This window comes from Strix aluco, chromosome 7 (genome assembly GCF_031877795.1).
Source record: "Strix aluco isolate bStrAlu1 chromosome 7, bStrAlu1.hap1, whole genome shotgun sequence".
Lineage (NCBI taxonomy): Eukaryota > Metazoa > Chordata > Aves > Strigiformes > Strigidae > Strix > Strix aluco.
Window position 1 is genome coordinate 7,235,197 of NC_133937.1, and position 25,556 is coordinate 7,260,752.

At 41.9% G+C, this 25,556-nt stretch overlaps 1 protein-coding gene across 6 annotated transcripts in view; it reads left to right on the plus strand.

The window, feature by feature from the left end:
* Window positions 1-2,530: 2,530 nt before the first annotated feature.
* JMJD1C (jumonji domain containing 1C) overlaps window positions 2,531-25,556 on the plus strand; it is a 165,306-nt gene continuing 142,280 nt past the window's right edge. For 4 of the 6 annotated variants that reach the window (XM_074830324.1, XM_074830330.1, XM_074830325.1 and 1 more), the window contains exon 1: window positions 2,536-2,792. In XM_074830324.1, coding sequence (XP_074686425.1) covers window positions 2,634-2,792 — 159 coding nt within the window. In that variant the 5' untranslated portion in view covers window positions 2,536-2,633. Of the gene's footprint in view, window positions 2,793-25,556 lie in introns of all 6 variants that reach the window. The other 2 variants (XR_012623932.1, XM_074830329.1) reach the window with 2 other exon arrangements.

The following is a 25,556-nucleotide window of genomic DNA, read 5'->3' on the forward strand; positions in this document are numbered from 1 at the left end:
TTTCCAGCCTTTTTACAAGTGAGAAAGCCAAGACATAAGAAAAGATGGGGAGTGGTCAGTCGACAGCCCCAGGTGGAGTTGTGGCTGTAGATAGTCAGTGATGCAAGTAATAGTAAATGTCCGTATGGGATGTTAGTGGTAGAGCTGGGGAGGTAATCCCATGAACCACAACTCTTACTGTTGTGCACCTGCATTAAACAGCTCTCTTTATTAAGTAATCATATTTTCCCACTGACTCTGTGTCCTCACCACTCAATTATGTTTTCAGGGAAGATGGTTTTGGTAGGATGCATTAACAAAAGCCCTTGGACTCTGTGTAGAAGATAAGGTAAGACAGTTGGAAATCAAAAGTTAGCTTTGTAGTAGAAATAACTGATGTTTGAAGAAAAACTGATTTTTCTCTTGGGTATGAATTTTCAAATTAGGAATCTTTTAAACCAAATGATGAAAGTTTGCATTAAAGATAGATTCTTCATTTTCTGATGCTGACAGCTGACCATGGGAATTTACACCTAAATGTTGATATTACTTGATTTTACTGATAACAACTATGAAATGATACAGCATTGAACAATAGCCTTTAGTGCATTCTAAGCTACAGTAAAACATAATTCTGGTGTCAGCACTTTGTGATATGAATTTTTGGAACAAATTAAAAATACTTGATTCTTAATGTTTTGGTTCTGTGATAAAGTCACAAGTTTAGTCTATTAGTATCATGTAACTTGGCTTTTTTGGCATATTTTGTGGTTTGTTGCACACTAATGTCATCTAATTAAGTGTGTAATTCAGTAATAATCTCAAATTACTAAATTACTGTGGCTAAACAAGAGGGAATCTAATAAAACTATGAAGAGTTTTGATATGATGAATATTTATTTAGTTGTCCTTGTAACTTTTTATACCCTTTATGAATAACTTCTCTGTACTGATATAATTTTTGTTTGTTCTGCAAGACTGCAGGACTTTTTTGTCAGTTGTAGCATTACCTTGAAATGTGGATGAAGATCTTCTTTAGCTCAAATGCACTGTGGCTTCTTCTACAGCTTCCAAGGAACACACTTCCATCCATCCCTAGTCTATTGCCAAAGGGATGCCAGGCAGCTATAGGTTCTTGTATAAATGTTATGTCTTGCACGTTATTCTAATACTGTGAACAAACTTGCAGTGAATGGTGAATTTTTTTCCTTTCTGTTAATTAACTTCTTTTGTACCAGAAGTTATTTGTTGCACTGAAATATATGGGAATGTGCTAAGTTGACACTCTTGATTTATTGCTTTTGCCTCATAATCTATTTTTCAAAAATGCACTATTCAAATTTGCTTTCTAGTGCTAGATAAGAGATCATTAACCCGCTCTCCTGAGAGCAAGCGTACCAGTAAAGAAAGGCAGAAGTTCATGACAGCTACACCTCTAGATAACGTGAAGGAAAAACCTCTTAAAACGCAAACATGGCATTACTACAGCACGACTACAGGCTTCATGGAAAAACCAATAAAGGGATAGCGACTGCTACAGAACATGGCTTTGTAACGTACTCCAACCCAAGCTCTGGGTTGGAGCACATGTGAGCCTCGGCGCTGGCTGCTCCGATCCCCCCTGGTCACTCGGGTTCAGTGGTACCAAATCCCGCCTGCCCAGGTCTGAAGCCCGTAAAAGCTCGGGATGGACTAACCAAACCGTGCCTTCCCCCCGAGTCCGGGGGGCTCGGCTGCCGTAGGGAAGGAGGGGTGGTTGTCTTTGTTTGGCTCGTAAGAAGCTGAACGGGGGGAGAAGGTGCCGCTGAGGGCAGAGCTCGTCCCAGCGCGGGCAGGCCCGGTGCCATCCCCGCCCCCGGGGCTCCTGCCGCGGCCTCGCCGCCTCAGCCCGCCGAGCGATGCAGCTGGGACAGGCGGCGGGGCAGGACCGGGCCGGGGGCAGCCACTTCTCAGCCCGGGGGGCAATGCCCCGGAGCGGCCCTGCCTGCAATCCCGCCGCAGGGGCGGGGGGTGAGGCGAGGCGGGGCGGCCGGTGCCCGCTCTCCCTACGCCCCCCGCAGGCGGGGGGGTCCGCCGGGCCGGGCCGGGATCTCCCATCGCGGGGCTTCCCCCAGGGAGAGGCGACCCCCGCCACGGACAGTCGTCCTGCGGCGCCGGCGCCCCCGCGCACGCCCGGAGGCCCCCGGCCCGGCCCGGCCCGGCGGCGGGAGGAGCCCCCGCGAGGTCCCGGGGCCGCCCCAGCCCGGAGCGCCGGTGCCGCCGTGGCCGGACTCTTTGCCGCGCGGCGGCAGCGGCCGCTCGCCCCCCTCCCCTCGCGCTGCCTGGCGGAGGGAGACGGCGCGTGGTGCCGGTCTCCATGGCAGTGGGCTGCGTGGGCGGAGTGGTCGGGGCCGCAGCGCGGCGGCGAGCGAGCGCGCGAGGGAGGGAGGGCGCGCGCGCCCCCGGCCCTCCCCCGCCCCTCGGTGTTTGTGTCAGGCTGCTGGCGGCGGCGGAGCGGCCCCGCGGCGCCGGCCCGGCCGAGGGGCGCCGACCCAGCCCGCCGCTGAGGCGAAGAGCCCCGCGCCTGCCCCCGCTCTGCGCCGCTCCCGCCATGGGCGGCCCGTAGGGGAGCGGGCTCGGCGAGCTGGTGCGGTGCCTGCGCGGCGGCGGCGGCCATGGCGGTGGCGGTGGAGACGCGGCCGGAGCTGGTGGGGAAGCGGTTCCTGTGCGTCGGCGGCGGTGGCGGCGGCGAGGAGCCGCCGGAGAGCGGGCGCTGGCGGGCCGGGGTCATCCGCGCCGTCTCCCAGCGGGACTCCCACAGCCCCGACCTGGCGGTAAGAGCCGCGTCCCGCGCCGGGCCGGGGGGGGGGGGCTGCGGCGGGGGCCGAGGCGGCGGCGCGGGGCCTGCGGCGACGGGGGGCGGCGGGGCGCCCCGGGAGGGCCCGCCGTGACACGGCCCTTGGCCCGGGGGGCGGCGGGCGCGGGGGAAGGTGCGTGTCAGCGCCCTGGCGGCGGAGACGGGGCTGACGTGGAGCCCGCGGCGCCGCCGGGGGCTGGGGCCGGGCGCGTTTCCCCCCCGGCGTGTGCGGCCGCGGGGTGCGGGGCCGGAGGCGGTGGCGCCGACCCCCTTCGCGCCCCTCGGAAGGCGCGGATACGGCTCCTGGCCGTGCCGCCGCCTCCGGCTGCGTTGGCGGTAGGAGAGGGCGAATACCTGGCCTGGCCACCGAGGGAAAACCGGTCTGCGCCCGGGGCGGGAGAGCTTGGGCTGGGGCGAACGCCGCTGTTCCTGCAGGAACCGCCGTCCTGTAGCGCTGACCGACCGGGTCGAGCGCACCGGCCGCGGTAGCGAGCGCCGTTATTGAAAGAATGTCATTGTTTCCCTTCCTTTCATGTCCGCTGTCACTGTTTTCCTAAGGGGTGTAGGAATGTGCGCGGAGGTTAGCGAAGGAACCAGGACGTGTCCTGTTGTGCTCGGGCACACTCTCGCTCGGGGAGGCGGGGGGGAACACGACCAGGATTTCCTTGGGTTAGTGTTCTGAATGCCTAATCTGTAAAATGGAGTTTTATTGTGCTCCGTGGACTTGGTCGTTATTTAATTTGTGAATTCTGCAGTCGAATGAGTGCTGTGTTACTGCTGAGCTTGTCTCCTTCCATGTTTTTATGTTATTTGGTGCTTCTGAAAGCACATTTAAAAATATCACGGCTATGTAAATGGGCATTACGTAGGCTGGAAAAGGAATCACCGGACTGCGCTGGGCAATCCATATTGCTGCTGGCGAGGGGGAGGCGTTCACAGCCCAGCACGGTTGGGGTGGAATGTTGCCTTTTTTACAAACTCATCAAGCAAACAATTGCCTGGCTTTCGAGATTATTGATTGCTTGGTGCTAGAAGTGCGAGTCACAGAATTAAGAATTCTTGTTTTCATACGTCCCAGGCTTTACGCTTTGTTTTTGAAACAGAATGTATGTGACACATGAAATGCTACTTTTTTTTACTCTATTGTGGTTTTTTTTTTTCCACACTCCAACTATAATTCAAAGAGCATGCTGTTCATGCCCTTCTTTATGAAATGGCCTGTGTTTTTAACCTTTGGTTATATGTGAGAATCGTCTAGAATGCTTTATTTTTAGAACCTGTTTTGGATGTTATTCTTGCAGGGTAGTATTCTCTAGAATCTATATACAATTACGGAAACACTGAGTAATGTTTAAGGAGATGTTTACTAACATTTACAAGTCAGAGCCATAATTTGTAAACTCTAGGGGCAGAGCTGACATAAAGAGAGAAAGGGTGCTAAAACCGAGGCATTTCAGGGGCTGCATCTGTTAAGTTAAATGCATAATGTATGCTGCCTATTGTAAGTACTTGCTTCTCTTCCTAACTTTGGTATCCAAGTGTTTTTCTCTTCAGATACTCTTTCGTTACACTTTTTGGTAATTTAAGGAAGAACTGTCACGTTATGGCTGGTTTCTGAGGCAGGATGACTAAGGGTATGCTTATGTGTCGTAGTGGAGCGCCATTTGGATAGATCCAAACTGCCCGAGAAGCAGGATGGATGCTCCAGCCTGCACTTCAGCCTGGGTGCAGTGCAGTGCTAACGTGGCCATATTCCTTCTGGTATTCAAGCTAGCTACGCAGCACTGCATTATGCTATGTAGATACACTCCTAGTCACCCAGGAGTGCTGGAAGCCTGGGAAGGCTTTGGAAAACCTATCTAGCTCTAATGAGTCTCAGACAAGTACTTAACTACTGGAGCATCATTGCCCCCTCTAAACACACTATTTGGTTTCTGTGTTACTTGTCCGCTGTCCCCAAGGCACAAACAAGCATAAATCACAAAGGGAGTGGGTAAGAGGAAGAGACGATTTCTGTTAGCAACAGGTAGTTTCTGTGGGATAAGCTCTCCTTTTGCATTTGTAATTAACGTTAACCTCTCATTAGTTGATATTTGCTAATTTTTCTGTTAGCCCTGGTTCCACATGTGCTATCCTAGATGGAGTGAGTGCTGCTCTTCTCCTTCCATGGCTTTCGTTTTGAGGTGGCCATCCTTATGAATAGTTCCAGACCCTTCTGCTACTCGTCAGCAGAGTGAAATGGTAATTCTTGTTGACAGTTTCATTGCTGCCCACAGGGTGCAGCGTAAAAATGTTGGAATTGACTTTTTGTCAATTTTGTGTGTTCCTGGTCCCTCTGAGTGGGATGAACCTTGCAGAAATGCAGAAGGTGCCCTCAGCTGCAGGAAGGAGGAGGGCAGCAGTGGGCATTTTCAAGATGGTTTGTTACTGATGGGAACTGAGTTACCTTTTAATACTGGCTTCAGAAGGAAGTATCATTTGTATGGGCTTTGTGTCTGTTCTTCCTTAATAAGTGTGACACCACCACCCCCACCCCACCCCCGCCCCCCCAGTCAGTTTCAATGAATTTAAGAGCAGGTGAAAGCTGACATCTGAGGGACCATGAGAGCCCTCCTCCCAAAAAATCATAAAGTCAAGGAGGTCACGGCATTTTGTGTGCTCCTCCTGGAAGCGAAGATGTGGTCTCCAGCTGGCCAGCCAGCATGCACTGAGCTTCAAACCAGCTACAGCATATGCTGCCTCTTGCTTAGTGCCGTACAGAGATAGGTAGTTGATGGGGGATGGAGCTGATGGTATGTGAAGGTGGGTTTAAGGGCATGAGAAAGAGCTGAGCGCTGACAAAAGCATGAGAGCAAGCATGAGTATTTGGATATTGGGAATATAGGGGCAAATGGAGAGTTTTATGAGGTGGAGGATCTTAGGGAGAGACATGGGCAAGCCTAGAGGCAACTGACATAATTAATGTTAAGTGTCCACAGGGCTTGTAGGAGTAAATCCGCAGGAAACCAAGCTTCATTAGTTCTGCTGTAAACAGAACTACTCATTAAATCAGGAACTCCAGACCTGAAGGCTGGACTAGCTGCTCTCCACTAGTGAACAGGCAAATGAAGACTCCATTTGTCACATGCTACTAAGTTTATTTTCATGATTGTATTTTCCTAACTAAATTAATGAATATTTTCATAGTTGAAATTATTGTTCTGGTAAGAAAATGAAGTAGGGAATTCAGTTACCTGTTATCATCTTCTTGATAGGTGTTTCCTACTCCAGTGAAGTTTGTTGACTCTTCCTTGTACTTTTCAAGATTGCAACATAGCTGATACATAGTCTGTTCTTTCTTAAAATGGAAATTTTTTTTAATACAAAGAAAGAGAAGAGTTTCAAAGTGTCTTTTCTCCCACTATTTTATGGAAATTTTGCTTTCCTATTAATTTACCACTAGTGGGGAATACGGTGAGGACAACTGGCACTGGTTGTGAGTACTGTTGTTCTTCTGGAAGAGGGATGCTCTTGCCATTACATGGAGATTCTTCTTCCCAGGATTTGGAACTTGTGCCTCTTGTTTAGTCATCCTGTAATGTTTACAGGTGTTTTTAAACAGGATGACTAAACATGACATTGTACAAATACAATGTATACAATTCAATCCAGGAGTTTTCTGGATGATTTTCATGGTCTGAGTTACAGCTTGATAGTTAGACCTCTTGATCTTTCATTCTTGAACATTCCCACTGCATGAAAAGCATTTATTTAAAAATAAAGATAGAAACAAAAAAAAAACTTCACATACATATATGTATTTGTGTGTTTCAGTAGTCACTGAAAGAATTCATAACTGGTTTTCCGCTTAAGTAACAGTGGGTGTTACTAGAGGAAGCTAGGAACTCTATTTTTCTTCACTGCAAACTGTCTGGAAAAGCCTGTGTGCTGCTCTGATTGCAGTGGTAACTCTGGGCAAATAAAGAAACGGCCAGGGGGAAAGAGGTGGAGTCAATGCCATATGATCTCCCTGGTCTTTGCTGCCCCATAAGAATTGCTCTCTGGACCACAGGTTGCTAAATGTCTTACTTAATCGCTACCGACAAGGTTTGATACAGTGATGGCAGAGATGTTTTCCTATGTTGTGCTGAAAAAGTGATTATTTAGAGGAGTAAATCTTTTAAAATGTAAATCAAGTTATTAAAATTTTTAAATTTCTTAAAGACATAATGTGCAACCCTTAATAAAAAGCTGTAAGTTGCAGTGACTTTTAAGTATGTGTTTATTGATGCGTGAATTTTGCTGCCATGAGGTCCATGGATTGGAAGACAAACTCAGGAATTGAGTACTTTGGTAGTCTTTAATGTCTTACAATAGGCAGGCATAACGTTTAGTAATTTTGCGTAGGGAAATATATTGTGGCAATAAATCACCATGTTAAACATCCTTCATAAAAATCTAAGTACTACTGAGTTTGAAGCAGTTGTTTGATTTTTATTTACAGTAAAATTAGTAAGATATAGTGGGGGAAACTACATTTAAGAGTTTTGGTAAATTGTATTCTTTTAGTATCTCATCTTTAGTAATTTACAAACAAGGAATTGTTAAAAGTTCAGTATGTCTGGTAAAACCATTCAAAGAGAATAGCAGCAGACTGGGTGTCTATTTTAACTGCGTTTGCCCTTGCATAACAGTAAAATGGAAGTTCACAAAATGTAGTGGAAACTTAGCAGTACTGTATTACAGATAACATGAAAATAATTTGAAATAATTGCTGATAATTTGAAAATAAAAGAATATATTTTAGAGAAGTACTCCATATGCTGATAGTTTTTCACTAAAAGATGAATTTGCCTTAGCTGTATGTGGAACTGCTCTTACCCAGTCTTTTTACAACCTGTAGTTGTGTTAATCTTCCTGCATCTGCATTCTCAAGCTTTCTGAACGCAGTATGGCTTTGTCATACAGGCACAGAATTGTACTGCTGTAGATTACATTTGTTTTCTGCCATAGATTGATTTTTAGTACGGTGTTCTGCATGTTGTCCTCTGTTTTCGTTTCACTATGCTACTATATAAGGAGAAACAATGTATTAATTTTTTTATACCCATTTGAGCTAATCTCTTTTAAAATGAAATTTTTTTCATTCCTTAATTTAGAAGTACATGCTCTGCAGCTTTGACTTGTTAAACTTGAAATAAAATGGAAGATGCAGAAAAATCTTCAGTAAAATTATTTTATAAAGTAGATAAGAAATATGCTTTAAAGCAGTTGTGCGTATCTTGTTGGTGGTTAATGGAATTTAAAAATACTACATGTATCTGTACTAGCATCTGGGTTAAAGATGAAGAGCAAGTTGTTGGTGAGGAGCCTGTCACGTTATTTACTACAGCTATTGGAGATGATGCTAAAAACATGCCAAGAGTTTACCGCATCACTGCTGCCTCTGGATCTAGACAAGGAGTGTTGTTGTAGGATGCGTTTTGTGTGTGTTTTGAAGTTGGTTTGAAAGGAGTGGGAGAAGCTCAAAATGTAACAGGGACTTAGACAACTTTCAGTTGTTTCTACTGTTCTGTATCAGTATTGAAGCCAACAAGAGTCTTGTAAGTTTTGGTGCATATCAGCAGGGCAATCTTTTCTTGGCTCAGCAGTAAAGAAAACTTCCTATTTCCTTTCTGTGTTTCTAATAAGATTGAGCTTGTCATCCTGTGCCTGTGAATGTCACCTCATCTGTCTTCCAGACAGTGTTCAGTTCAGTTAGTGTTCAGGAAGGAGTATCTCTTTCATAGTAATTTGACAAAAAGATCAAACACAGGAGTGTTCCTATGAAAATGACTGCAAGGAATTCAGTGCTTTATATTCTGCCCCTCCCTCCTCTTCGCTTTTGTACTGAGAGAAACCTGAATATGATGTAGATCAACAAGTAAATACAGCTACACTGGTGGATTTTGAGGAAAGTTTGTTTGAATGTCAAGATTGCAAACATCAGTTAGGTGTCCCAAGCTAGGGATTAATCAGTTGATTAGTTTGCTGCATAGTTGCAAAGTATGCAGCAGTGAACAAAATAAGGAAAAAGGAAGGTTTGATCCTATACGTAAGCATTTTGGGAGGCTTTAAGAAAGATATGTCAGGTATTCTCGTAATCAAAAAGCATTCACTTTTGCCCTTTACATGCCATGCATACAAATAATATATTATTCCACATTTGGATTACATCAGATTTTCTGTTGTTCCAGTACTTTGTGTGACTCTTTGGAGGTGTCTCAAAAAAAACAGGGCACAGCCATCATAAAGAGTTGTAAAGAATGAGTAGTCATTTTATAAGAAGCCATTCGTTCTGTGCACATACCAAGATCTCAAAACCTGCTTGAGAACAGCTGAACTGTTTTTTAATGTTTAATTGAGCGAAGTTTAAAAGCGGTACTTCTAAAATTTGGCCAAAAATAAGCTCAACCTTCTTCTGATCCTACTATCAGTGAATTCTCGAGATGGTTAGTTCTATTGGTGGTCTTGAATCTCTGCTGGGATCAGGCTTGACCTTCCCTTTCAATATGATTTGGGAGGCTGCATTTGCTGGAAGAAAGTAAGTGTTGATCATTGGAGAAGTTTACCTGAAGTTGGCAACAAGGTGGCTGTCCTGGAAGACACCCTCTTACGACTTGCTGTTACTGCCCACTTTTGTGCTTTGGGCACTGACATTCAGTGTTGCTGCAGGGGTGGTTTCCCTCCTAGCCCTGCGGGGTAGGGACTGAGGCCTGCTCTGCTTGTAACCAGCTTGTTCTTTAAAGCTGGTGGAGAATTCTAAGCTAAACTAATGCTATGTTGTTTCATTATGCTGACTCATCCAGGAAGTTAGTGTCAGTAGTTGATGTTATTCCTGTGTACCACCAACTTTCATGTTATAAGACAGAATGAGAGCAGAGGAATGAGAAGAACCTCGGGGATTTTGATATGTTTTGCTTTCTAGTAATGCTCTTGAAAGTATTATTATTTTACTTTAAACAGCAGTTACTGCTTTTCAGAATTGAGTGGAATGAACCAACTTAATCATCTCATGAGGAAGTTGCCTTCATGTACATACAGAAATGGAGTTTGAGTCAATTCATGTACTCTGGTCAGAGCTTCATGGGCACAAAAGATGCAGGGTAAGCATTAAGGTTTATAGCTTGACCCTGCCATGGCAGCATTTTTAGAAGTTTTGGAGACTGTGGTTCCACAGACATTTCTCTTGGTGGCACTGCTGGCTTGATTTTTTTAACCCTGAGCAGTTTCCTGATCCATTCACCATATGGCACTTGAGGCAGTTGTACTGAGGCTGAGGAGGTGGCATGGGATCAGTCAGAGGCAAATGGCTGAGGGTAGGAGCAGCTTAATCTGGCACCATTTCCAAGAGAAATGTCTCTGGACCATGGCCTGAATGAAGTAATTGAAAATGAGGTTAAATATCTTCATGAGAGTTGCAGTCACTGTAACTAGTAAATGTGTCCTAACCTGCTTAGCTGTAATGCAGGGATTTTGTGTCACAGTTGAATTAATCATATTTATTCACTCAGTATGAATAATTTATTCTTTCACTTGAACAAGGATATATATGTTCAGAATAACCCACAACATGATCATTTGACGTCTGTTGATCCTATACTTATTTGCAAAAGGCAGGTTTTGGAAGAATGGACGTGAAATCAAACATTTTGAGGGAAACTTAAGGATCTATATGTTAAAATGCATACACTTTTGATGCCTCAGTAAAATATTTAATATTTCTGTATAAATATGATGATCTTTTTGAGTGTTTTGATCAGCACTGTAATTAATGTAGATGTTGAAATTATGCAGTTAGGCTTCATTGCAGGTAACTTACTGCTGTGTATGACAACTCAAGTAGACACTGCTGACTTAGTAGTTAGGTTGACTCACCAGGGTTTTACTTTTTTGCTAAGGGAACAGGGCTCTCTAAAATGATGGTTTAATATCTGCAGTACGATTGCTCTATGAAAGAAAAAGCACTTGCTGCGTCACTGCTAGGTGGCTCAAGTCAAACTTCTTTAGTCCTGCACGTCTGGCGAGGAGGGACTGGAAACCTGTATTTTGGAGGAGCATTGGCAAAGATGGTTTGTTTTGAAACAATCCTCCAGCTTCTTTTCTTATTTTTTTGCTCTGGCTTCTCTTCTTTCCTGAAACACAGAATGTAAACTTGCTACCTTTCAAAACAAACAAAACAACTCAAAAGCCAATATCAAACAGACAAAGAAACTTGTTGGGATAATCATAGGAAATAAGTGATTTAAACTGTTTGGTTAGTATAGAAAATCTTGGAAAAGGTGTGATATGAAATTAGTAGTGAACTCTTAGACTGGCGTTTGTGATGAATCTATAGTTTTTCTTGCATCCTAATCCTTCCTAAAGCAAAAGTGGAAGACTTGAGTTTCGCAGCCTTGGTCATCATCAAAGGCAGGAGTGAATACATGCAAGCAAGGCATGGTGTGAGCAGTTTCTAGGGGAGATGTCAGTGACTTTTGGACTATGGACCCATGGTGATCTTTAAAGAATTAGAAGCTAACAGTGCCAACATTTCAGTCAAAAATACAGAAACTGATGTAGTTGAAGATGGAATGTGAACAAGGTCCTGGGGTCTTAAGAGCTGTTGTTGTGACACTTAGTTTATACCTCTAAAATTATGTCACACAGCTGTACTTCTCAGTGTTTTCTTACAGTGATTTGCAGCTCAGGGTCTTCATCCAGCAGAGGTCTTTGGGTTTTGTAGCCCTTTTCCCTCAATTAATTTGTAGGAAACCTTTTTGAATCCCTGTGAGCTTTTCAACGATGTCTGTTGTACTCGGGATTGCTTGCTGCTGTTTCAGACACGCCTTGTTTCCTGCATTTTGAGGTACAAGTCAACAGTCACCCCTTGTTTGCCATTTGCATGCTACTCATGATTTTATTAGCTCTGCTATACTAGTTCATACTCCCCTCGAAGCATATAAATGTGGCAGTTTTCCTTTACTGTTAACCTGAGAGACTAAGGTATCTGTTCTGTCAGTCCCTACCAACCCTGTCCAAATAAATGTGTGTTTGAACCAGATTATTCCAAAGAGTGTGCAGTTTGTTTGCATATCTTAAGTGGCTATCTACACTGAAAGGCGTATCTTCACATTATTTCCTTTCTGCAGGTTGTTCTGAATAGATTTAATTTAATACTGTCAAACTGAGTTTATTTTTTTTCAGGAAATAAAGTAACATTTTAAATTATTTTTAAATTGTAAAAGTTTATTTCTCCACTGGAGTATATTGGTGATTTTTTTTTTCCCCATTATGGTAACCAAATTGTCTATTGCAAGTCCATTTATATTTAGTATACGCACATGTTGGTCAAACTGCAGTGGTGATCTATTTAATAACAGTTATCAGTGAATAAAGCTGCTTTTTTTTAAAAAAAAAAAAAGAGGAGGGGGAGGGGATGGTAATGAAATACCGATGGCTTGCTAACTATTAATCCAGGTGGGCTGTCCTAAATATACCTGATCCTTCTATATACCGTCATATTTTAACATCCGTATATAGGTCAGAACATGATGTGAATATTTTTAGACAATGTCATGACCACTTCTTAATTTGATGGGTAGTTTTTCTGTATAATGGGATGCTTACCTCCTCCTTCTGCATGATCTTTCAAAAGAGATAATAAATTTTGACTCTTTGAAAGAAATTCCATTATGTTTGTATAAATAGAAAATGTTGCAAGTGCTTTGTGTCTAGATTAATCTGTTACTTTTGTTATCTATAGCTTTTTACAAAATTTCCATTTACTGAGTCAGGACTAAGACTACATAAAATATAAAATGAAAAATCTCGTTTGATAAATTATTCATTGACTAACTTTCTAATTCTATCAGATGGTTTCTTTTGAAACTGAATGTAGTACTTTCATAAAGCATTGTAAAGATTTTTATATTTTAAAATGGAAGGACTTGGCTTTCTGTTGACACTTGGGAAAATAGCTTGCTGACACTACTTAATTTTTTGGAGTTCTGTAATAGTGTCTTGTCCAGGTAAAGTGAGATATGTGTGTACACATTGGCATATTTTTTTCCTCTGTCAATTTTTTTAACATTGAATGGATTTTCTGTTATCTAATTTGGATTATTTTTTAAAAATATTTTAGCTTTCAGGTACATTTGAGCATTGCTCACATTTCGCTAACATGGCAAAGTTGATCGCTGCTCACCGACTGGTTTCAAATGTGATAGAATACAAGTTAAGTCTTAAGTTTGCCCATATGTTACGTTTCTGCTAAAATAATGAGCAATAAAGAGCTAAGTAATGGCAGAATTTAGTAGGGCTCTTCAGTTTGGTACCTTTGAAATGGATGAAGTCTGTATCTCCACTGGGTTCTTAGGTTCGCTGGCTGAGGTAAAAGTACAGCATTCAATACCCTTTTACATTTTTTTTTTTTTATAATATATGTTTTGTTTTATGGTAGTCTACCCATTTCCAGGTACCTGGAACTTGTGAATTCAGGAGTGTTTACTGGTATATTTGAAAGAGCTTAGTGCTTCGGTGGAAATGAGCAATTAGTTCTATGTCTGTGTTTTTCCTTCCTTTCTTACAGAAGTCTAGTTTTGGTCTGGAGTTTAGCATGCTTATGCTTTAAGAAGTATGTCTCCAGTTGAGAAGAGGGCAATGTAAGGACATGTAGAATAGCCCTTAAGGATCTTAGGACTAAGTTTAGACTGAGGGGAGAAAATGGAAAAGAATTTTTTTTTTCTTTCTGGAAACCTTTTGATCAGTTTTTGAGCTTTCTCTGATCAGTGCTTCTTATGGAAAGACTGGGCAGGCATATACAGGAACTATGGTGTACGGGTCAATCAGCAGAGGAGGCAAGGAAAGAAGGGAGGATCATGATGGTTTAGATATAGAAACCCATACATAGTTTCATGTAAATTGGCAAAAGGAAGGCTCTTTCTCTCTGCACAAAAGTCAGCATCCCTTTTTGTGAGGCTTCTGGCTCCTGAAGCCATTCTCTAAGACAAGGAAATACTAAGAAATTTGTAAAGAAAAAAAATCTAAATGTTGAAGTTCAATACCTGCATTTACAGTTTTAATCAAAGCTAGTAGTTCCTTAAACTCAGAAAAACAAAATCTCAAAAAGCACTGATTATTCAAAGTCAGAGAGCAGAGATGACGCTGGTGTTGCTGTTTCATTAATCATAGCTTCGACCGTGTGCAGCTCTTGTTCCTAAGGCTGTCAGTTTGGCATTTCTCAGGGCAGTTGTAGAACTGAGCTTTTTTGCAGCTCTTCTTAATTGCTTTGTTTCCTTCTTTTCCCAGGACTTACCTGTGTCTACTTGTTACTTGTCAGCTTTTCACTGTAGGGGAGACTCATTTGTAACATAGCAGGCATGTGCTGCTCTTCCATGGGACTGCGTGTACAGGGTGGAGAGCCTGAACTCAAACCTTACTTTATAATAAGGTAGCTGGGAGATGTAACTATGGCCTGGCAATCTTAAGTACTGTGGAGAATAACACAGCAGCATAATTGTGGGAGTTGGAAAGTTAGGTCATACAAACTGGTTCCCTAATTCATATTGTGGTGGAGTGAGATGTTGCCTGATGCTGTGGTAGGTTTGGACTACCCACGGGTCACGGAAAAGTGGTTCTGAGCATTTCTGTGCTAATGCGGTCAAGTTGTCTCTGAATTTGTGCTGCTTGGTTGGCTGCCCTTTCAGCTGATTTTTAACTAAGGCTGCTGTTGAATTCTGTTAGTTATGGACGCTCAAACAGGCGGGTAGCCTTGACGGGGATTAGTTTATCAGATGTCTAGTAAAGTGCAAACTCTGACTGCAGCTTTATCCACCCTCAGGCTATTCAAACTCTCTCTACAGTGTGATCTTATTGTCTGAACCAGTGGAGCTACAGAATTAATCTTTTCCTTAAGTGTGGCAGCGTTGGATTTTTCCTTTGGAGCTTAGAAGACAGTGGTGTCTAACTTAAATATGTGAGTGTGCCACTGAAAGCCACTTCTAATTAACACCAGGTGCTTTCTTCACTGCATCACTGTTGGCTGTGCCCACAACCCGTACCTGTCTTTGTTGGGCAGTGGCAGCACAACGTTCAGAACTGCGGGTGTGCTGATTAGGCAAGGAGCTGGCTCACCGTCAGTAAAGTGCACAGGTTTGCAAGCCGCTTGTTTTACAAGCTTCTCATAAGAAATTCATGTGTGGACAGAAACTTCCAGATCTTCTGAAATTTAGCAGTAGCTTAAAGTTAATAGGGAAGTCTTAACTGGAAAACATGCTTGAAAAAAAATATACATACAGTCGTAGAAATAAAAAAAATATTGTGTGGTAATGAGATATTGTTTACTAGTATCGTCATTTATCATGATAAAAGCAAGAGGTATTTCATAAGAAAATAAATATATCCACTTTGCTACAGAACTTGAAAATTGCTTCTGTAGTACTTGTGGTGTAGAGTATGCAGGACTTTACCTCTGCTGTGTTTTGTTGGTATTGTTCATCGGGAGGGCCTGGGTTGTGGGTTCTGTGGTGTGCAGCACTTGCAGCCGTGGTGAAGGCTGTTATGGTGGGCAGTAAGGATCGACATGGGGCAGCATATGCCGTTAAGTTGTGCTTTGAAGTATTGTTCTATTTCTTTACTGGCTCCTTCTGTATAGTTCTTTTAACTGTTTCTGAACACTTTATTAATGTTATTTAAAATGGACAATACTTGCTCAAATACTCTAATGAAAGATGTTACTAACAACCTGGAAGAAAATCAAGTCCTGTTTTAGCAGAGTCATGCCAAATAGGTTAACAGTTTGAAGGGTGGTTAGCCTGTGACAATGTGTCAAACTTATAGTGGTTTATAACCTAAAGTACATGTGTGTTATGGGAAATAGACACCTGTGGGAAGAGATAGAACAAAAATTTTTCTACAGTTGTAATGTATGAAAATATATGACAAATCTTTAAACATTTTCACACAGCAGTTAATATCTCAGCCATTCCAACTCAAAGGCATTGTGGAGGTGCTTTGATATGAGTGCTGTGAAATAACATCCCCATTCACCTTGCTGCATTCCATGTTTCTTCTTACCTTCTAATGTTAGAAATATCAAATCACCAAGGTAGCCAGTAAGAGCAAATTGGCAATGGTAAGAGTTATGCAGGGAGGAGATGTCTTACTGTTATCTAAGCATAAATAGAAGATTAGACTATGTTCTTTCTGGATGCATGAACCAAAATTATTGACTCCGGTTTTAATCTTCTCTCATCCTGTGCAAAACGCTCCATCTGATGTCCTAGTCCTGTTCAGTATTTCCTGTTCCCTACCTGCCCCACTGATGAGCTATATTTTAATTTCTCCTTAGATCACATCTCTTTATGGCATCTTTCTGTGGTCATAATACTTCAAGCTTCTCGTAAACGTCTTGTCCTCTCCTCACAGTTGGAAGACTTCCAGTAAACCTCCCTTCTCTCAGGCAATAAGATATTGTTTAACTATTAGCTTCCATTTATAATATGAAGCTCAAACCTACTGAAACTGTTGAGTGCTCATCTTAGACATAAAGGCTGCTTCCGTTAGCAGCAACACAGGTCTGTTGACTGTTGGGTTCTCTACGTAATAAATGGAGCAAAGATTTAGTAGTGGTGTGTTTTTGCTGAAGGTGATTTGAAAGATTGGGACGGGATTAACTTAAAAAATGGATTTGTGTGTATGTGATTTTGTTTGTCTGAAGGTAAGACTGAGATGTTCTAGGGTAAATAGACTGTGAGTTGTATGATAAACTTCTGCCAAGTCTCACTGCTGGAATTGCTGAGATTACTGTTTCTGTATGTTTCTGTGTCCGTGCAACTCTGTTTACTTTGTAGGACACTCTTTGACCAAGACCTCATTGTGGTAGGTGCTGTGCAAACACAGAGCTAAAATTGTCTGTGCCTCAGAGTTTATGAAATCTGGAAGGACAAGGAGCTGAAATGAGGTTATAATGATGTGTTGTTTGTGTACAGCAGCCTAACCTTTGGGAAATCTTGTGACAGAGGAGAGGTAGGAGAGGTTTTTGAGGCATATAATGAAGTAGCTCTGCTGGTGTTTCTTGGTTATGTCTGTCAAACATGAAGGATAGCCAGGGATAAAACTCAAAAGTGGCAGGCTGAAACTGTTTTTGGTTTTGTTCTTTTTAAAGCAGCCAATGACAGGTTTTGATTTAAGTATGAATCAGAAGCAGGACTTGGCATTTTGTAGCTGAGTCTGAAGACTTTGAAACCAAACACTGGTAAATTGTGTTGATAAAGAAGGCAAAATGATGTAAGAAAAGGCAGATGCTGTCATTGTAACATAGTAGATCAATTATTGTGTAGCAGCATTGTTAGAGAATGTGTGTGAAGCAGAGTTCTGTGAAGTCCAAAGGAAAAAAAAGATGTGGTAAGTGAGGTAAAAACCTAGGTTAAGAGTTAAATGTAGGTCTGAGGGGATAAGGAAGGACCTTAGAGGAGTTAATAGAAACAGTACTGGGACAAGCACTGAAAGCTCTGTCTTAGCCATGTTGTGCTGAGTGAATTTAAATGGTTTTGTGACCTTAACCATAGGGTTGTGCTAAGTTGTCTGATTCAGCTCCTATTTTAAGTACATTCTGGATTTCTCCCCCCCCCCGCCCCAGGATGGAGAATGTATTTCTCACTTCCATCACACATCTTCTGTTTCTGTGGAATGAACTCGGGAAATAATTTTCAAAATGTATTACACTAGTGGCTTTTGAACTGTGTGCAGCCCATTGGTGGTCTAGGAAACTAAGTGGTAAGTGGAATCAGGGTGCCCTTACAGTATTTCTAGTGAAAGTTTAAGTGAATACTGATCTCAAAGTTTGAGTGCGAACAATAACTTTGTAGTCCTAAAGGCTTCAGAATTACTTTATTTGAATGTTTTTCTGATGATTTAGTAGGCACACAGTCACTGACATCTTGGTGACAAGGGTTGGTGGTGGCAACTTGAGTTGCCATCAGGCTTTTTCATTTATCGCTTGTGGTATGAGTTGTGTTTTATGTTACAGATGTGGCAAAGATCTCTTGGTTTTCACTTTATTGTAGATGTTTGAATAATTGGGAGTGACAGTAGAGTTGAGTAATAATCAAATTAACCTGGATTGCCTAAACATGTAATAGCTGAGATCCTTTTTCTGTGAGGAACTGACTAATTTGTCAAGATGTCAAATTGGTCACAAGCCAAGCTAATCACTTCTGTGGGTTGCATCAAGAAAGACAGAAGAAACGCTCCATATGTTCTGATTTGTATTCATTCAGTTTTGCCTAACAAAATTTTAGGTGTTAAGTAGGGTTTGTGACACCTTCTTGGTTTAAAATCTCCAACCTGTGAAAGTGGTAAAACATGATGAAATCTGGACTGCGCTGTCATTAAATGCCCTCATGATTTAGTTCTTAATTCTTCCACAGGAGGACAACCTTACAGAGTTGCCAGGGGAGGCAAAAACATCAGTGTGTTTGCAGTCCTCTGAGGTTTTATGCCTCTTGAATTGGAAGGGAATAATTATCCTAATTTGATAGAATTGGAGCTACTATGAATATTTTATATTGACCAAGTTATTGGAACGCTTAACTGTGTGAACATATTGGTTTAGTTTAATGGGGAAGAGGAGGTGGAGGTGTCTGGGGAAAATAGGCAGGAACAGAAAGAATTTTGTGTCTTGGCAGAGAATTTGAGTGCTGTTAAGCCAGTGACTCTGTCATCCCTTGTTTTTTTTCCCTTTGCATTTTTTTTGCTTCTTTGTTTTTAATTAAGCCTACAGGACTGGTGTTGCTCAGAACCACCAAAGCTGGATATATAAAAGAAGATTTTTTTTTTTCATGTTTTCAACTCCCACTCATAAGAGTGGGTTGTAATAATTCAAGGATTCAGACTGAGATGTAGGAGTCCTGAAAATGGATGTGCCTGAAAAAATCAAGATAGCCTTAAGTATCATCACAAGATGTTAAAATAGACATTCTTTAGACTCAGTCTTTCTTCTCTATGCTTAAATAAAAATAGGAAATCAGTTTGGTCACAAGTTCCTAAAGAGATCGTCTTAAGTATCAAAGTCAATAAACAAGGTAGACCCACTAGGTGATGAGGGGTACTAATGATGGTTATCATAGGGTTTTGTCCAAGAGCACAATCAGAGGAATTGGATGTATGGGTAGGTTCTGTTGCAGCATCTGGGTCCCTGGAGGTGGATGTGTTGCGCTGTAAGTGGGAGCGAAAGCTAGTTCTGTAGCTAAACCCAAATTCTACTTTTCTTCAATTCACTACTCAAGAGAATTGAAGTTTTTCTGCCTTATCCTGCTATGATGGGAGGCAACCTGCCTTTGTAAGGAAAAGCCTTTATGAACTGTATTGATGGCAACTTTTGTATCCTCCGTTTATGGTGTGTATATATACACTAGGCTGTCAATTAAAAGGGCAATTGAGAAGGGAGATAATCTAGATTTGGTGAGCATGTGAAGAAAAAATAGGAGCCCTTGAAAGATGGACATTATTGCGTGACTGTATTAGAGTGTGGGCAAACTAAGTTTTGAAGGTAGAGAAACTATTATTAAATGTTTCAGTGTAGGTGGAGTGGAAAAACTAGACAAGCTTTTTGCCATCCAAGTCTTTGATATGGAAGAAATGGGTATGAGGTCATGAGAAGAGAGAGTGAAACAAGTGCTAAAATAAGTTTATCTTCCAGAGAAAGAAAAATAATGTAGTTTGATGTCTAGAATGTGAAGAGGAGAACGGAAGGGACTAAAATTACTGAGTTTATGGCACTTTGTATCTACTGAGTCATGGTTTGTTCCCAGGCTCATTTTTTGGAATAAGTTTTGTAGGTTTCCCCTGTGGATCAGGGCAGAGAGCGCGCAGAGATGATTTTCTGAGTGATGATGTCCCATTCTGGCAGCTGAATCTTTCTGTCCTTTGTAAAGGTCTCTTTAATGAGCTCCACTACAGTGGCTGCTTAGCTTCCATTAGGCACATAGGGCATTGGACGAGGAATGGTACATTTTGGGAAGTGCAGGTGCAAGATCCCAGGATTTTGATGTCTGTGTTGCAGAATGTGTTTACTGTGGTGGCATTAGATGGGCTGGCAAGTCATTGTCTGGCGCTAATGTAGCTGCTAAGCATTGGGACAGGAGCCAGCTTAGTATTTTGTTCAAAAGAGAAGAACCTTCTGAAACAAAAACGTAAACTAATTTATGATCTTTTGTGCTAAGTAGTTACCTGTTTATTTACCATCAGTCCTGCCCACAATTTAACCAGTTGTCATGCACTGACTAGGAATTTTGACAAACCGTAGGTTGCAGTAACTTGTGGGTTTGAATGCTCAGGTGCTGCTCATATTTGTGTTCACAGATCACTCTGCCCAACTCCTTTCTAATGTTTCCTTAGCTGGCTTTTGCCTACCTTTCTTCCAAGGTTGGTTTTGCTACTGTGGCACTCTAGGCTAATAAATCTGTTGCCAGTTAAGTACAGAAACGCTTGAGTTTACTTAGGCAAATGAACTGCTGCACTGCAGATGCAAGGCAGCTGCAGATCCCATGTAATTGGCACTTGCTGGTATATTCTGTTCTGGTTTATTGATGAAACTAATCATAAAAAGCAAAATCTGGTTTCTTATGTTAGAAATGTCTATTTACTTGTCAGTGCAGTATACAGCACAGTGAAATCCTGAGCCATAATTAGTGTTCAGCACTGTTGGCAATAAAAGTAATCCATTTAGATGATCTAGTAATAATGATCTCTTGAATAATTGAGGCTATGAAGCTTTATTGTAGGTTGTCTTGCTGGGTTTTCAAAATATGTTCAAGGCAAGTATATTTTCCAGAAAAGGCATTTAGGCTTCATTTGAAGGTTCTGAGTAGTGAATTCATCTTCCTTTGTTAGTGATTAATCATTGTTGTTAAAATAGCATTGTATTTCCTATTGAGAAGCACAACAGGGTGAATTTCAAGTTCTGTGATTCTCCTCTCACTGCTCTGCTGCCTGCTATCAAGTCTCTGTCTAATGTTATTGTGAGTCTCGCTTCTGGTACTTGAGCAAAAGCCATGTGATTTACAGATTGAAAAGTCCATGAGACCTTGGAATCCTCCAGTGCTGTCCAGAGACAGGCTTTCAATACAAAAGAGATGTAGCTGAATTTTGAAGTGAATAACCTTTTGTTAAAGTACAGAGCTTTTTGAGAGAAACAAAGCATCAATGATCATTGCTAGTGCTTGGCTTGGTTTTCAAAGTCAGCTGTGCTTAGTGCAGCTGAGAACTAATGGAACAGATTTTCAGCCTGTTAAACACAGTTCCTCAGTTCATCTGGCACTGCCCGAACTGGAGCTCGTACTAGGGCAAAACATATTTATGAAAATTGAATGTACCTGTTTGCTGTGAGATTTCCTGTTGCCCAGTCTTCATAATTAATTACTTGAGGATATCAATTTATTAACATTCTGGTAATGAAAAGCGGTCTGATGTAGCATTAGGTTTTTGTCATGCAAAGATGCTTTTTCAAACAAGTCTGGGATCCTGGTTCTCAGACAGCATTATCACTTGTCTTCTCAGCAGATGGTTTGTTTGGATCATGCAAATACACCTTGTCTTCACAAACAGCAAAGAAGGAAAGAATCACATATCAGTTTTCTATGAAATTTAGGTATCTATACATACATATATATAAAACTTGGGGACTACTGACTGTGCAGACATTTTAATGCTGATAAAAAATAAAGCTTGCTTGTGGTTTCAGGCAGAGAATAAAGATAAGTTTTTAAAAAAAAATAAATTTGAAAGGAGCACTAGTCATGACTCTGTCATAGTAGCCTATTATTATCTGCTGTTTTCCTGTGGAGTATTTCCTGGTAATATTTGCAAGGTAGAGTCACATTTCTCTCTCTTTGTTAGTAATATGAATATAAGGCACTAAATGAATTTTCCTGCCTGTTTCCAATAATTTTTCAGTACTCTGCTGCATCTTCCTCCATTTTTCAGAAATCCAAGATGGATGCAGTGCTTTAGCCTCAGTCTCGAAACATGTTGGATAAAATAATTTTGTTGTTTTCTGTTTCTGATGTTTCCCAAAGTTTCATTACTTTGGCATTGCTTACTCAGAGGAGTGCTGCCCTGCTACAGTCAACTGTATAGCTCATGATCAGTGCTGTTCATGATCATAAACCATTTATCCATTCTCAACATGAAATTTTTCCTGTTTGTCCTTTTCTGTAATTATATCCTGTAGTCCAAATATAACCATTCTTATGTTTGATGCATGACTGGACTTCTCTAGTGTGGGTATGTTAAAATTTTGACACAGTCCCTATATATGAGGGCCAAACATCAAATTTGATCCTCCTGGAGGGAACCTGCAAGCTCCGACATGGCAAATTCGGTGTTTCAGCAAACTCTGGGTTGTGAGCAGCAAGTCATACCTTTTTAAGTGGAGAGAGCTCTTGGGTCTCGATTGAGACTCAGCCTCTCCCAGAATGTCTGTACACCCACTGTTAGTCAGCCCCGAAGGCAAAAAGCTGCTGCCTAGCTTCTGCTGAACTCCAGACCTGCAGAGCTCAGAGCAAGGGGTAGGTATCCAGTGTCTCTTGCTACGGCAAGATGCTGTAAATGATTGATGTCTTTTGGTATCCTGTGTCTGTGAAAGTTGGGCTTTGGGCTCCTGGTGAGTTCCAAACTCGGTGGGAATGGGAGGGTGGGAGGAAAAGTGTTACCAGCATGCTTAACTTCAAGTGTAAGGGGGAAAATAATACTATCCCAAACACTTTGAGAAGTTGCCAGTTTCTGTTCTAGAAAAAGAAATGAAAGAGTGAGCTGTGCTGGTTTCTCAGGACTCAGAAAGAAGGGTTTTTTTGAGATTTGTTAACATATATGTGTTTTCCAGGGTTTTTACTTTTACTCCCAGAGATAGTGAATTGCTACATTCAAATCCCCAAATAAAATTAAACACCAGAAAGAAGCAAGTTAACGCTTAAGTAGATGCAGTATTTTTTTTTTTTTGGTTGTGACTCCGTATTTATTATCTATCTTGTTCCACTTCTCTCCAAGTAAGTGGACCACCCTCCTGCTATCTGCAGTTATTGTAGAACTGTCCCAACTGGCTTTCCACCCTAACATATCTTGGTGTGGCTCTGGACACTTATAGTTAGTTCTCTATATGTGTTTTACTTCTGTATCTCCAACATTATTGTATGGGTTATTTTGAAACCATGTTGTTAATTTCTAAATTATTTGCAAACCTAACGTTACTCAAAATCTGTTAATGGTTCTTTACCTTGTTATTTTCTGTCTTTATGCAACACTCATTTGTGTGGACAGCCTTCTCTGCTCTTTGAGAGGCTTGACAGATCAGGACCAGCTGTGATGAAATATGCCCTTCTTATAAAATACACTCCAAACTATGAGACCAACTTTGTTTGAGAAAGTTGAGCACGTAAGTGGGGAGGCCCAGCACCAGGGCTGCACTCTTTAGCTCCTTTTTGCTCTGTGGAGCCCGTGAGTGGGGTGGCAGCAGGGGAACAGGACTGTGCAACTCCAGCTCTGTGAACCAACCGCAGCAGGGACGTGGTGAGGAGAGTGGGGGTAACCACTGCACTGAAACAACTGCAGCTCTCCTTTCTGCAGCATCCCCGCTTTGCTTCAGGACCGGCTTTCTCATCCTGATTTGCTCTTATCTCACAGCTCTGAGAGGCTGGCATCGCCCATCGTATGTTCTGACAGTAGAGCTGGTGTGATCCAGCCCTTCTTCCCTGCAGACTGTCTCCCCTGTTTTTCTTTAGCCCTTTGTCCTCCTGTCATTCTGGAAAATAGATAGCAGTTACTCTGTATTTCACCAAGGAAGGGTGCACCTGAAAGGGCAGATCAATACTCTTTGAAATGTCTGTGCAGGGAATGGGAAGAAAGTGGGATCAGCTAAATAGATTTGCTTAGATGTGAATAGAGGACTCAACCTAGGCCACTAGTGTACTGAACATAAAAAACCCCAAAACACAAAATGCCAAACAAAAAACCAACCCCTCGCCCCCCTCCTCCCATTTCGCACTCAGCAAAATTCTCTGCCATGCCTTGCTTATTAATACAGTAATAACTGCTTACTGATTGCCAGTTTTCTGAAGTGAGGTGGTAAGAAGTTGGAACCTCTGTCTTGGCATAAGAGGCTGGCTTTCACAGGACTCTTTTCAGAGGAAACTTATTCGTAATTTCTTCTTCATGCAGAAACTGTTAGGTATGCATGACTTGCATTTCCTCTCCCTCCCCAGTGTTACTGCACACTGAATAAAATCTGCACTTATGCTTTATTGAATATTGTCTGAAAATTGTTTGGCATAAAACATCCTGTTTCAGAAGGACCTACTTCTAAACTGAATGTTCAACTAGAAGAAATATTTTTTAATTTTCAAACAGCTCTCATCATAGTAAGTGCTGTGTCACTGGAAAGATGTGCTGTATGGTCTTCATATAAATGTATGAATTTCTCACTGAAAGTGAGATTTCAAGGTAGAGATTCTAAACTGTGGAGCTATTACTAGTGTGCTGTAGTATAATGGTCTCATGCAGTTGTGATTTAGTAAGCTGTACCAGATTTCAAGCTGTCTGCATTGCAGCCTTTTTGTTATTAATAGTTAATGATATTCTTCTCTGGCTGTAAGCAGATCCTTGCTTTCAACCTTCCCTCCCCCGCGCCCCCCCCCCCCCCCCCCCCCCCCATAATCTTTAGGACCTTATGTTTTGCCCTCTTAACATGGGAGGGGGGGAATAGCTTAGAGAGCAATTGTACCTATCAGAGCTGTTTTGTAGATGGTCTGAACAGATTTTGCTTGAGAACAATGCAAGCTGCCCTCTCTCAGGTCTGTTAGGCTTGCCTTGGCTGCGATGCTGGCCTGTAGGCATGCTTATCATCCCAACACTGATCATCTTGCATGGCAGCGCAGTGCGCTGGCTTTAGCCTGCTGATGACCCTGGGATTATGTTCTTGTTCATGACATGTCTGCAGCGAGTGCAAGGTTCCAATTATATTTGCCTTCAGGCAGTTCTCAGGAGATGGTGGGGGGAGGAGAGGGCAGGAAAGAAGAGAAATCATTTGTGCAACTTAGAAGAGTCCTTGGAAAGACTGTTTTGGGGAAGAAATCTGAATTTCTAGTGTAATCCTTATCTCAGACTTGAAAACGACAAATACAAATAAATACAAAAATTTTAATCTACCTAATGTTTTTTGATATTTTTTTTTCTTCACAAAAGGAACACTGCCAGCTTGGTATGTGTTTGTTTTAAAGATAATTTAAGGAGAGACTACATCCCTGAAAAAAGACAGTTTGTACTTTAGAAACAAGACACAGAACCCTGAACGGTAGCAGTGGAAAAGGCTTTATTTTGCCACAGGTTTTTCCTTTCCTGGTAGAATAATGGCACCAAAACTGCTTGGCCAATACATTCTTTTTTTTCACCTCTGTGCTTGCCTGTTATCTCTTGAGTTTCAATTTACTTCAGCTTTGCTACTGCTTTTACTGGTGGTAAGCAATCTCTTTCAAGGCCTGAGGGCAGAGAAGGCGTGAACTCTTCATATAGCAGTGAATGGGTGATATTGTCATGCCAAATGCATGACAACATAAACTATAATTGAGCCATCAATAAGACTTTGGAAATAACTATTCATAGCTTGTCCTGCAAACAGATACCAAAGAAAAAAAGACTTATGTTTTCAGTTACAGCAACGGTCCTACAAATTTAATTTGTATTTTCAGAT